Consider the following 15,017-nt stretch of genomic DNA (forward strand, 5'->3'; position numbering starts at 1 on the left):
TCTCCATTCTACTGTACTCAGCAACTACTTCATCCTAGGGCTGATCTGCCTCATAGGGTGTAAGGTGGCTGCATAATTTCAGGTGCCACATTCAAGCACAATATTCATTCAAAGAAAATGGGATAGTATCATCTGACATATGCTCCTTAAGGGTGAGAAAACCTTTCCCAAAAATCTCCTGGTTCACCTCCTTTCCAATCTCACTGACCAAGAGAATAAACCCTTAAAAAAATATTTTGCCTTAATAAAACCACCAAGTCTCTCCTTCTCTTCCTCAGTCTTTCTCCCCCTTTAACTTTCTCTCCCCACCTTTATTCCTTAGTACTACAAATTGCTGTTTGGGGGCACTTATGAAAATTCAACAATATGATCATCTTTTCATATTAAGAAATGGAGATATACTATTTTTACAGAGTTGTTTTTGTTGTTGTTATTTTTACAAAGAAACCTTTAATTTGTGCCAGGATTTTTGAAACCAGTCTCCTTCTACCGATGGACATTTAGAGTTTTTGTTTCCCAATACTTTGCTTGTATAAACAACATTACAGTACATATTTTTGTTCATCTAGCTAAAAATAAAACAACACAAACAGAAAAACCTCACCAACAGTGTAAGGAGAACAACCCTGATTTGTTGAAGTCAATCAGAATTTATCTTGGGACTTGAGAAAGGTCCCCATCTAAGTCACAAGGGTAAGTTCTACATACCTAAACAAAATTGGGTCTCAGCCAGTAAGAATAAAGGGAGACCATACATTTTGGCCAGATAACCAATAGTGTCTACTACCAGCCTTTTTTAAGACTTGTGATAAAATATATATAACAAAATTTACCATTTTTAACCATTTCTAAATGTATAGTGGCATTAACTGCATTTACATTGTTGTGCAACTATCACTAATATCCATCTCCAGAACTTTTTCATCTTCTGAAACTGAAACTCTGTACCCATTAAAACATTAAAACTCCCCATTCCCTCCTATCTTTGACAACCACCATTCTATTTTCTGTTCTATGAATTTGACTGCTTTAGGTACCTCATGTAAGTGGAATCATGCAGTATTTGTCCTTTTGTAGCTGGCATATTTCACTTAGCATAATGTCTTCAAGGCTCATCCATGCTGTAGTGTATAACAAGAGTTTCTTCCTTTTAAAAGGCTGAATAATATTCTGTTGTATGGATATACCACATTTTGTTTACCAAAATACCCATCAATGAGCACCTGGGTTGCTTCTACCTCCTGGCTATTATGAACAATGCTACCATGAACATGGGTGTACACATACCTGTTTGTGTCCCTGCTTTCAATTCTTTTGTGTATACACCCTGAAGAGGGATTGCTGGATCACATGGTAATTTTATTTTTAATTTTTTAAGGAGCCTTCATACTGTGTACCATCTTACATTCCCACCAACAATGTTTGACGGTTCTAATTTTTCCATATCCTCACCAACACTTGTTGTTTCTGGTTTGTTTTTTTAATAACAGCCACCGTAATGTGTGTAAAGCAGTATCCCATTGTGATTTGGATTTGCATTTTCTAAATAATTAGTGGTATTCAACATCTTTTCATGTGTTTTTGCCATTTGAATATATTTTCTTTTTAAAGATTTTTTTTAAGATTATTTATTTATTTATTTGACAGACAGAGATCACAAGTAGGCAAAGAGTCAGGCAGAGAGAGAGCTGAGCAGAGAGCCCGATGTGGGGCCCAATCCCAGGACCCTGAGATCATGACCTGAGCCAAAGGCAGAGGCTTATCCCACTGAGCCACCCAGGCGCCCCTGAATATATCTTCTTTAGAGAAGTGTTTATTTAAGCCCTTTGCCTAATTTTTATTTTTATTTATTTTCTTTGCCTACTTTTTAAAAAGGTTGTTTGGTTTTTAGCTGTTGGGTTCAGAAGTTCTTTTTCTTTTTAATATATATTTATTTGTTTGAGGGAGGGGCCAGAGGGAGACGGAGAGAGAAACCCATGCAGACTCTGCTGAGCATGGGACCGACAAGGGGTTTGATCTCATGACCCGGAGATCAGACCAGAGCTGAAACCAAGAGTGGGATGCTTAACCAACTACACCACCCAGGGGCCCCACAGAAGTTCTTTATATGTAGTCTGGATATTAACCCTTTATCAGATATATGATTTGAAGATATTTTCTCCATTCCATGGATTGTCTTTTCACTCTGTTAATAGTGCCCTTCATGGACAGAAGTTTCTAATTTTGATGCTTTTCAATTAAAGTACTTTTCTTTTGTTGTCTGTGATTTAAAAAATTTTTATTTTAAAGTGAGAAAGAGAGAGAGAGAGAGAGAATGTGAGCAGGGATTGGGGAAGGGCAGAGGGAGAGGGAGAGAAAAAGTCTCAAGCACACTACCTGCTGAGCACAGAGTCCCACTCAAGGCTTGATCTCATGATCCTGAGATCATGACCTGAGCCAAAATCAAGAGTCAGGCACTTAACCAACTGAACCACCCAGGCTCCCTGATGCCTTTGATGTCACATCCAAGAAAAATTGCCAAATCCAACGTCATGATGCACTCTGTGTTTTATTCTAAGAATTTTATAGTTTTAGCTCTTATGTTTAGGTGTTTGATATATTGAGTTAATTTTTATATAAGGTATTAAGAAAGTCCAACTTCATTCTTTTTTATATGAATTTCCAGTTTTCCCACGACCATGTGTTAAAAAGACTATCCTTTCTACATTGAATAACTGTTGAAAAACATTTGATCATAGGAGGGAGGGCTATTTCTGGACTATCTATTCCACTGGTCTATATGTCTGTACAAATCTTGTATTGATATACACATCTGAAGAACAGTTCCATTTTTGAGGCACCTGGGTGTCTGTCTCTTGATTTCAGCTCAGATCATAATCTCAGGGTTGTGGGACTGAGCCCACATCAGGCTCCACATTGGGCATGGAGCCTGCTTCAGATCCTCTCTCCTCTCCCTCAGCCCATCCCCCCTCTAAAAAGATAAAAACTGAAATAAAAAATTTAAAATTTTTCAAAAATAAATGACAAATGCTTCCATTTTTCATCTTTCACATAAATTTACAGTTTTATAATATAACAGTTTTGTCAGAAAAATTCTCCCAGGTTCTAAGGGAAAGAGTTTACAATGAGCATTATTAAAAGAACCATTGTAAAAGGCATAATAGCAAGAAATATGAAGTATTAAAATATTTTTAATGTTTATATACATATATACATATGCATATATACATATTAAAACATAAATCCAAAGGAACATAACATTCTTTTAAGTTCAATGCCACTACGAACATCCAAGAATTTACATAAGGGCTTTCAGAATGATTTTAAACTCGGAAATAGCCAAATTTCAAAAGGAAAAGGGAAAAAAAATTAAACTTGTATCTAAAGGGCAGTAACCTTTGAACACCAAATTTAAATAGAGAAGTTAATAACCATGAAGTCTCCCCTAATGTTCCAAGTAAGGCAATGTCATTGAAAAGATTTATGCAAAAGTACTCATTAATCCAACACATACTGAGTGTTTATTATACAGTATATACAGTGAGAACCAAAAAGTCATGGACAATTGCAAACATTCCTGTCATTTTTATGATGACTGACTGGTGTGCCTTTATGAAAAAGAAACCTGCTGATTCGCAATGGCCAAAAGGGCCAAAGATTTTGTACAAGAGTTGAGGGTGGGAGAAGAACCAGAGGCAGGACTGATAAGAAAGAAGCACTATAGAGAGAAGTGAAGAAAAGGGCAGGAAAAGGCTAGGAGAAATCAGAAGTAGTAGGACTTAGACACAGCAATAGGGGCAGGAACAACACACATTCCAAGAGAAGACAGAATAGCTCTGTTGTGTGAGCAGTAAGAACTGTAACAGCCACCCGCCGCTGAAAGGACTTTAAAAGTCCTTGTCTCTTTCAGCGTCTCATCATTCAGCATAAAAAACATTCTTGGGTACCTTGAGAGCTTCTAAAGCTGAGTAGCAGCACACCTTAGTGAAGGCACACAAGCAGTACAATTTAGCACTCACTATGGAAACAGGAAGAGGAAACTACATACTGAACAAAATGACAAGTTAGGCCATAAAAGGTACTCTACTGCAACAGAATATTATGGGCTATAAAATGCCTACAAACAAGCAACTGAACAAAATGGTAATTACCTCAAAGAAGTCATCTTAGAACATGGATTCTAAACTTCTTTAAATCAGGCAAAAGGTAGTGATATAAGAAAACTGTCTTATCTCCAGAAACAGAGTTTTTAAAATGTAGCAGAGCAAAGCAGATTTGGCAAATCTGTCCTGAAAGTATGCAGGTGCAAAGGGCTGTTGGGGGATGAGTCTCCATGGGAATCTTACGTTCATGTATGTCTTAAATCAGATTCAGAGTCAGCTTTTAATTGGGACAATCATTTCAAAGATGTTTGTATAGCACACAGCCTTGGAAAATAGAGATAGTGTCTTCCTCTGGGGCAAAGAACAGATTTATTTGTTGTTCAGTATGAAAAAAATATAGTATCTCCTTGTGGGGCAAAGGTTAGACATGCTTGCTTATAATCCTCTTATAAAAAATTGTGCTCCTTAGGGGCATCCGGGTGGCTCAGTCAGTTAAGCATCTGACTTGATTTCGGCTCAGGTCATGATCTTGGGATCCTGGAATTGAGCTTCATGTCAGGCTCCTGCTCACCAAAGAGTCTCCTGGTCTCTCTCCTTCATGCTCTATTCCTCCCACCTTCCCCCAACCCTGCTCTCACACACATGCACTCTCTCTCTCTCAAATAAGTAAAAGTAAATTTTTTTAAAAAAAATGTGTTCCTTAAATATGGTATTCTGAGCTGTGGTTCAAATCTGGGCCTGCCTTTGCACTGGCCTTGTAGGACTTGAGCAGCAAAGGGAACCAACATGAAGCTCACACTGCTTGATGTGCCTTGAAAAATAGTCCTTTGTCTCTGACCCATGAGTCTCCTGTCTTCTCCCCCATATCCATGAAACTGTGGTAGGCTAACCCTTCATAGTTCTTGCCAAGGCATGGACCCAAACCTAAGAATTAGAAAGAAATTCAATTTGGCAAGTAGAATTGTATACTGTATTGGGAGAAGATGGTCAATAATCAGCATAAAAAAGTCCAAAATATGGGGCGCCTGAGTGGCTCAGTGGGTTAAAGCCACTGCCATCAGCTCAGGTTATGATCCCAAGGTCCTGGGATCAAGTCCCGCATCAGGATGGCTACTCAGCCGGGAGCCTGCTTCCCTTCCTCTCTCTGCCTGCCTCTCTGCCTACTTGTGATCTCTGTCTGTCAAATAAATAAATAAAAATCTTTATTAAAAAAAGTCCAAAACAAAGTAAAAGGACATCCAGACAGGGAGATAGAATCCAACCACAGAACATACACAAAAAACAAGCAGAAATATAGACTGGCAGACTAGGTTAATCTGTCAGCGGGGTCCTATAAACAAAGCTGGGGTTCAGAAGTAGAATTAGCCTGGTAGCAAAAGGAAAAGCAAAACCAAAGCAAATCCTCATCTTAAAAGGACTGGGGTACTGGGCAGGCTATAAAATCTGGCACTTAGGCCAAAAGAATAAAAAGAAAAGTCAGGGGATACCTAGGTGGCTCAGCCAGTTAAGCATCCGACTCTTGATTGCAGCTCAGGCCTTGATCTCAGTGTTGTGAGTTCAAGTCCCATGTACAAAGGAATGGAAGAGAAGTTCCGACTAAGAACTAGGGTAGACAATGTTTTTATGTAATAATAGCAATATGATGCTGGCAGCTAGATTGTAGAGTAATACATCCTCAATTCCCTCCTAGGTAACATTAGACTTTGTTGTAAAGAGTGAGGTATGCAGAAAAGATTTAAGTGGCCCTAGAGTGGGAAAAGAAAGGATTTAAGTCTAAAGTTAATACAAAGTCCAAAAAAACTTACGCTAAAAATCAAGCACAGAGCAATGTCAGTGACACAGAACAATGGTCCATTTACTTTATAAGATTACAAGCATCTAGAAGGGTAGCTATTAAAGTTATTTACAGATTCTGAGTCATGTAAGCCTGTTAAATAACATCATACCATGCATATATATAAATTAGAGCATCTCAACTCTGTTTTATATGAGATGTTCTCAGTAAAAAGCTGTCTGGTACATAAGGTTAACTGGAAAAGGTAAAATGTTCTCATGAGCAAATAAAATTGCCTAAGCTTATGTATTTTCCCAAAAGATAGAGATTTGGCATTTAAAACTAAGACACAGCAGTGGAAGGGTAGGCAGAGGAAAATGAAGAAGCTATTGGTCTTTTGAAAGGTTTTCCCACCTCTACTCTTTTGTGAAACAAGTGTCCCATGGGTTTTATATTGGACTATTTTGGATTATTTTCACCTGTGTAAATATAGGATTTTTGGACTATTGGACTATTTTCACCTGCGTAAATATAGAAGGCTGTCATGAAACAAAGTCTCCAGAGATTAAAGTATTTCATCCTTTGGCTTAAATTCAACACACTACTTCTGAATCAGTTCTATTAAGTCTATTCTATCTGCATTACATTGCTAGTGAGAATAACAAGTCATACATTTCATCTATTTGTACTTGGAGCTATGATTAACTATACTTTGGTCTATTTCTCTCAATGTTATTAGTTACTAAGTTTTCTTCCAACTCTCCTCATTTTCAACTTTCTTTCTCTGGTTCTCTTATTTGGCTTCTCTTTCTTTTTCTATCTAATTGGAGGTAGTAAGGCAAAAGTGTATGTAAGCAAAAGAGACTGAAAGTAATGACAATCTACCATGTTTGACAGCTGCGAAGTCTACTTTTGCACTAGGGTTGCTGCCAATTCGTTGTTTTTGCCAGCAGTCAATTTTACTTCTATGTTTTAATTTTAATTTTATTTTAACACACGCACACGCACGTGCGCACGCACACACACACACAGACACACAGACTTTTGCCATACTTGTCAGTCAAAGTTCCAACCAAGGCTCAACAATCTTATCTGCCCTACTTTTTTTTTTAAGATTTTATTTATTCATTTGAAAGAGGGAGAGCAAGCACAAGGAAGCAGAGGGGCAGAGGGAGAAGCAGACTCTTCACTGGGCAGGGAGTCCAAGTGGGGCTCGATCCCAGGACCTCGGGATCATGACCTGAGCCGAAGGCAGATGCTTACCTGACAGAGCCAACCATGTGTACCCAGCGCTTTCTACTCCTAAATCCAAATCACATCTTTAGTGTATCAGAAATAAGTCCACACCAACACTGCCTAGAACCTTTAGCCAGTCCCAGCATCATAACACCTGTACCAAAGGACTGTTTCCCCATGTCAATTAACTGTGTTATTTTGAGCGCTGATCTAAAAGCACACTTCTCCCTTGTCCTCATGTTCTTGGACTTTCCTACTCCTATCCCCCTCTACTCCTTTGCATTTTTTTTTTTTAAGTAATCCCCATTCCCACTGTGGAGCTTGAACTCAAGATCCTGAGATCAAGAGTCCCTGCTCTACCAACTGAGCCAGGCAGGTGCTCCTCCTTTGTACTTTCTTATTCTTAGTTCTACCGTAATAGACTCCACCTCCCAGTCCTTCCCTATAGCCTCAACTTTTTCACAAAATCCTTTCTAAAATAAACCTGGCTCTGCCCTGAGGGCAGTATTAATCTCTAACACCCTCTCCACTAAATACCCCTCCACTCAACTCCCCACATCAGGGACTTGAGGGGGTGGAAGGTGCATTGTCTAGGCTCTCTTCTGCTACATCCAAGCTGTAACTCTCTTTTTATATAGAAGTCCTTATCCTTTGGAACTCCTAACATCTTTGCCCTATAGCCTTCTAGTCACTGTCATCTACTGGCTTTTTTAAAAATTAATTTATTTATTTTAATAAACATATAATGTATTTTTATCCCCAGAGGTACGGGTCTGTGAATCGCCAGGTTTACACATTTCACAGCACTCATCATAGCACATACCCTCCCCAATGCCCATATCCCCACCACCCTCTCCCATCCCCCCTCCCCCAGCAACCCTCAGTCTGTTTTTTGAGATTGAGTCTTTTATGGTTTGTCTCCCTCCCAATCCCATCTTCTTTCATTTTTTCTTTTCCTACCTGCCCCCAACCCCCTCACATTGCATCTCCACTTCCTCAATCTACTGGCTTTTTAAAATCACTCTTCTCATATTCATTCAGGACTTTGAAACCTGGTTCCCAGCATCTGTCTCTATCCCAACTTCTGCCATGATTCCAGAGGATTCTATTATGTATATGACCCATTTATCAATTTATTCTTGAAATACATAGCACTCCTTAACTCAGCATATCTTTCTTCCAACAATACTTTTGCTACCTACTCCCAGGATCACATATTGGCCTCCGTCATCACCTGAACTGCACTACCTTAGAAATAACAAACTCTAGAATCCCAGCCACTAATCAGAAATTAATTTCTAGTCTACCAACTTTCCCTTTATACTAAATCTTCAACCTTACAATACCCTTTAATTTCTTAATTGCTCCATTTTCTCTTAGTCCAATGTGTCCCTCATGGCGTTTCTTCCTTTATAACTCATCCTGGACTTCATGGCTAAACATCTGAGCTATTTTTCCATGAGCAATCTGGTCCCTTGCACTACTAGTCTTTTACTGTATTTGTCAGTTAAAACTCCACTCTGGCCCATAGATCTATTCTTAAATTCAAAATACTAAACACTATAGGAGATAAATCACACAGCTGTACTGACATCTCTATAAATTCATGTTCTCCAACCTGGCAGGGCCAACAGTATTCACCAGTCAATTTCCCTTATCTAGATCCATACTTGTCTTCACTTTCTTTCCTCCAATTTCAGAAAATAAAGTATCTCTATCTATTCCAAGTCAATATGTCAACATTTTCTAGAGCAAAGTAATCAATCCAACAGGATAACCCAGTCAGCTTTGCTCACTTCAGCATTCTCAGATTGCAAGGAGGAGCAATTCATAACCAAACCACTTAGACTGCCTTCACAATTGGAATGAAGGGACAGGAAGTATATTTTATTCATCTGTGAAAAGTATACAGCAGTAGTTAGAATACAAGCTTTTAATCATACTGACCTGGAATTGAATCCTGATTTTACTCATTAACCATCACCTTAGCCATGTTTTCTTAACCTCTCTACCCCTGTTTTCCACGTTTGTAAGAAGAGGATAAAAACAATAATATCCAACTAGTCACATTGTTATAGGAATTAAGTGAGCTATTTTGTGTACAGCTGCTAGTTTCTCAATAAACATTTGTTAAATAGTGCAAAAGGAGTAGGTCCTATCCAACTATAGTTATGAGGATTTAATGAGATAATATAAATACACAAAAGCTCTTGTAAACCATCACAAGCTATGAACACATTAACTGTGATCCCAACAACGGCAGTTTAGAGATAAGCAAATGCAATTAAAGAAATGAGTTAGAATGTTAGAGCTCGAGGGCAGGGCAAGCAGTTGGCCAAGTAGAATGGGTGAAAAAGAGAGACTTTCATTTAATATGTGCTGTGTAAATTTCTTCCCCCCAAAATATTTGTTATTATAAACTTTTAAAATGAATGCAACTTTTAAAAAGAGGAAAAGGAAAACAAAACCAAGACAATCCATCCATTCTTGGCTTTCACCCAATTTTCTCCACTCTGCTCTGAGAGATTTCAATCATTTCTTCTTTCTCTTGTCTCCAAAGCTATCCAATCTTTTATATTCTTAAGGAAACAACAAAAAACAAAAATTCTTTAAAATTTCTGCTCCATTGGCTTCTGGGAGTATTTTGTATCCCTTCTTTTGCAAAACCTTCAAACGTTGGTAGCTCATGGAGTATCTATCCTCAGGCCACTACTTTCCTGGTCTACACACTCTGCCTATCTCAGCTCCTTTTTCACTTTTATAAATTGAACTACTATATAAATGCTGATAACCTCCAAATCTATTTCTATAGTGTTGGCTTCTCCCCCAGGTTCAGACTTGCTGGACAGTGTCACCCAGACTGGCCCAGAGACATCTTAAACTCAACATATTAAAAACTAAACTTAACCCCCATTTTCTCCTGACTAGCCCCTCGTCTTGTATTCTCTAATTTAGCTGGTGGCATCATGCAATCAATCATTCAAACTAGAAACTGGGGACTCCTTCATCTTACTCCCCAAAAATCAAACAAGAAGTTCTGCCTATTTTACCTCTTAAGTATTTCTCAAGTTGCCCTCCTCTTCACCCCTACAACAACATCTACAGTAAAGGCAGTTTAAGGCCTTTGCCATGTTTTCTGCAACATTTCCCCCCCTCAGCTTACAGAATAAAATCTAAAAAAAGGCTGATTCTTAAATACAGTGAACAAGCTAGTAGCTGCCAGAGGGGAGGTGGGTGGGGGGTGGGTGAAATAGGTGAAGGTGATTAAAAATAATCTTATCGTGATGAGCACTGAGTAACATATAGAAATGTTGAATAGTTATACTGTACACCTGAAACTAATATAACACTATATGTTAATTATACTCAAATTAAAAAATAAGTTAAAAAAAAGAATCTTAACCAAGTATACCAGGCCCCTGGTTATTTCTCTAGGTTCAGCTGTCATTACTCATAGCCTCAAATTTTATGTTTTAGCAAAAAATAAACCACACATAGTTCCTGTCCACACTATTTCTTGTCTTTTGAGCTTTTGTTCACATTATCTCACTACTTGAAATGAATGCCTTTCTTTCCTTTTCTCTTGAAACTCCTACTTATCATTAAGAGAAGCTCAGGTGCTACATTCTCTATGAAGCTTTTTCTGAACCTACCTTCCTCCCTTTAAAGATAAGTACCCTCTTCTCATTTACCTTGTTCTTTTCTATGTATTGTACTTCCCACACGGTATTATAACTATTTGTGTATATCTATCTCTTCTACTGATCCTTGTAGCTCAGAGCCTAGACAACAGTCTGGTAAATAACAAGATCAATAGATGTTTATTTAATGGTTGAGTAAATGGAGAGGAAGGGAAGAAAGAGAAGGAAGGATCATATAGGGCTTTAATGTTGGAAGTAAGAGAAATCAACCTGTCAGGCCCAGGCCTCTGACCTTCAGAAAAACTGACCCTTCAGCTCAACCCCACATATCAATCCCTGGTATAACAGACAGACAGGAGAAAAGACCAAGAAAGAGCAGAGGAAAGATAAGAAAAGAAAAATATAGACATGTGGTAGACAGGTAATAGAAAACTCCCCCCCCCAAAAGATGTCCATATCCTAATCCTCAGAACCTACAATGGTGTCACCTAACAGGACAGAAAGGATTCTAGGCTGTGCTAAATTAAGGTCTTGAGGTGGGAGATTATGCAAATGAGACTAATGTAATCACAGGATCCTTATAAAAGAAAGAGGGAAGCTGGAGAGTCAGAGAAGGGATGGGATTATGGAAGCAGAGGTCAGAGTGATGCAACTGATGGCTGGCAGCCAGAAGCCAAGGAATATAGGCAGCCTACAAACTAGAAAACAAAAGAAAACAGATTCTTCCCTACAGGCTCTAGAAGGAACACAACTGATACTTTGATTTTAGCCCAGTGAAACCCATTTTGAACTTCTGACTTCTAAAACTGTAAGATAATAAATTTGTGATATTTTAAGCCACTAAGTTTATGGTAGATTGTTATGGCAACAATAGAAATATAATATAAAAGCCTATATAATGAAATATAACAAGTAACATCTAATGAGAATAGGCAAAGAGTAATAATGAAAAGCTAAAGATAGTTTAAAGATAGTCTCATTAATAATAATGAAAAGCTAAAGATAGACATCTACAAAGGCCTCAAAATATGAATTCAAATTGCCATTCATAATGTATCAAATTCACTGTTTTTAATAATTTTATAAAATATTCACACAGAGCAACAAGTAAATAAATGAAAGGATTCCTGCATATAAAATGATAATTTATAAGATAATTTGGTAGTCATTTAAAGATGGAAATGAATAATCAAAGAAACTCTAATTTCTAAAAAACATTTTTTTTTAAGAGAGGGAGTTGTGATTTTGTTGTTGTTGTTTTTGTTTGTTTGTTTGTTTGTTTGCTTTTAAGTGGGGAGGAGCACAGGGAGAAGAAGAAAGAGAATCTTAAGCAGACTTCACAGGAGGAGCCCGACACAGGGCTCCATCTCAAGACCCTGAGATCATGACCAGAGCCCAAATCAAGAGTCGGACACTCAACTGACTGAGCCACCCAGGTGCCCCTAAAAAACACATTTCTGAGAGAGAGATTAGGAAGAACTTATGCTAAATGTAAGCGATTTTAAAAGGGATTTTAAGGGGCGCCTGGATGGCTCAGTGGGTTAAGCCTCTGCCTTCGGCTCGGGTCATGATCTCAGGGTCCTGGGATCCAGCCCTATATCGGGCTCTCTGCTCAGCGGGGAACCTGCTTCTCCCTCTCTCTGCCTGCCTCTCTGCCTACTTGTGATCTCTCTCTCTCTCTCTGTCAAATAAACAAATAAAATTAAAATATATATATATATTTAAAAAAAATAAAAGGGATTTTAATAAGTACAACAAAAGATGTCATATACTCCATTTCTGTGACATTTAAATACAAAAACAAATATAAATAAGAGCCTTGTTATATGATCTGACTTTTTAAATAAGGAAGCCCTGCCTAACTTATTTATTTGCATTATCTTTGCCCAACAACACACACACACAGGCACATATATGAAGATATCTTGAAGATGTAGTAAGTACTAATGTATACCTAATTTATTATAAATCTCATAGCCAGAGTTCAAACAACTTACTTTCCTTTGTCCTTCAGCCATTCTGGGTTCTTTTCTTCTTCTTTTAAATCAGAAAGTTCAGGAATATCAGTATTCAGTGCTCTTCGTGCCTCTGCTTGTTTGTGTAACCACTGAAATCAGAGAGTAAAGTCTAATGAAGGACACAAAAGTCTTATTTTATTAACAGCTACTTTGAGATTTCTCAGCTTCTACCATGAGATGGAAATACTATTTGTTATGGACTGAATGTTTGTGTCTCCCAAAATTCATATGATAAAGCCCTAATCCCCAATGTGATGGTGTTTAGACGCAGGACTTTTGGGAGGTAATTTGATTTAGATAAGGCCATGAAGTTGGGGTCCCCATGATGAGATTAGTGTCCTTCTAAGAAGAGGGAAAGACCAGAGCACAACTCTCGTTCCACACTCCCTGTACCCTGATCTTGGACTTTCCAGCCTCCAGAACTTTGAGAAATGTCTGTTGTTTAAGCCACCCAGTCTGACGTATTTTTTTATAGCAGCCTGAGTAAACTAATATATTATTTGGTAATGTGATTTTAAACTTCCAGTTTTTAGCCTTTTCAGTTTAACATTACTAGCTGGTAAAGATCAGATGTATAAAAATTTCTAATCCAAATTTCACACAGATTTCTGGGAGTTCATGTGATTATTATTTTACTTCTCTTGTTTATATTTGTTTTTCTATAATGAAAAAATATAAATGACTTAAATAATTATAATTTTATAGTTCTAGATATAATTTTACAAATAAATAAAATTCAGAATTTATTATTCAATAATAAGAAAATAGTTAATATTTTTTAGAGATTTTATTTATTTGAGAGAGAGCGAGAGAGGGAGAGATTACAGAGGGAGAGAGAGAAACAGACTCCCTGTTGAATAGAGAGCCTTACTCAGGGCTCAATCCCTGGACCCCCAAGATCATGACTTGAGCCGAAGAGAGACACTTAACTGACTGAGCCACCCAGGTGCTCCCCAAATAGTTAATATTTATAAATTGTCATGTCTTAAGGATCTTTGATTACTTCCACAACTTTTCAATTGTAAGAGGCAACAACTAATATCTTATAGTAAAAAAAAAGCAGTTCTTAGTGCTTATATAACTAAAGATATAACTTTCAAAATCCCAGGGCCAGGAACTTATAAATGAATGAGAAATATTCTAGAACGTCACATTAGAAATACCTGAAGATAACAGTAATTAGTTGTAATAATATATTAACAAAAATATCCAAATCCCTTACCAAACACATATGGATCCCTTAGCAAAACACAAGTTTACAAATCTAATATGCAAATGATGTATTTGATAAATTATGTGGCAAGTGTAACAGTAATAGATGAAATAAAAAATAAAGCATTTTCATTTGTGATCACTGTAACTAACAACAAGCATATCTACCTCTTCTTCTTCTGCTACTTGGGATTCTCGGAGAGCAGTTGGAAATACTCTAGGGGTAAAGCTGATTTTAATACTGCCAACAGAGCGAGGACCAGGAATACTGTCTTCCTTTAACTTCTCCAAAAATATATTTTCTGAATTTCTTCCTTGAAAAGCAATATTAACAAGTGAGTTATCTTCCTCTCATTTTCTAGGTAACAATCAAACTGACTTAAAGTAATTACACATCAAAGCTGCCTCTAAAATCCTACACAAATAAACCAAAGATAACTTCTACTAGAAGGAATATAAAATCCCGGCATCGAAAGTGTGGCACTAGTTATCTCTTCTTTAATCAATGACCCCAGCTACTTTTCTAGGATTCCCTTTGCTAAAACACACAGTGATTTAAATTACATTCACTCTAGGGAAGGGCACTCTGAGTATTTCTACATCCAGTTTAGAAAGCCATCACTACCAATACTACCTCTATTTCCCTTAAGCTCCTACAGCAGTATCTCCTATAAGCTTCCTTGTGACAGTATAAAAATTTTTCAGCCATAAGAGATTGCTAATGAGAATAGGCAAGTAATAATGAAAAGCTAAAGATAGTTTGATGTAATAATGGTTATGCCAATATAAGAAGAGAAATCAATCTATGTGTTAGAATATAAACTATATGAATAAAAGCAAGGGTAAGTTTAAAAATTGCAAAAGTACAAAAAATATGATACACAGATTTAAAAGGCAATATTGAAACTTCAAAAAAAACAGATTTTCCACAAATACAAGAGTAATATCCTTGATATAAAACGAATACATACAAATAGGAGGAGGAAATAAGGACTGAAACAAAATCTCAGTGCAGATTTCCTGGATGTCTGTG

At 37.3% G+C, this 15,017-nt stretch overlaps 1 protein-coding gene across 1 annotated transcript in view; it reads right to left on the minus strand.

Moving 5' to 3' along the window:
- The window catches only part of DNAAF4 (dynein axonemal assembly factor 4), a gene marked incomplete at its 3' end in the record, with an annotated part of 57,446 nt that overhangs the window by 11,074 nt on the left and 31,355 nt on the right, over nucleotides 1-15,017 (minus strand). The window contains exons 5-6 of the mRNA XM_080808379.1: nucleotides 14,153-14,298; nucleotides 12,752-12,861 (exon numbers count right to left, since the gene is read on the minus strand). Of these exons, the coding sequence (XP_080664505.1) occupies nucleotides 12,752-12,861; nucleotides 14,153-14,298 (256 nt within the window). The remainder of the gene's footprint in view (nucleotides 1-12,751; nucleotides 12,862-14,152; nucleotides 14,299-15,017) is intronic.

This window comes from Martes martes (assembly GCF_963455335.1).
Source record: "Martes martes genome assembly, chromosome: 7".
NCBI lineage: Eukaryota > Metazoa > Chordata > Mammalia > Carnivora > Mustelidae > Martes > Martes martes.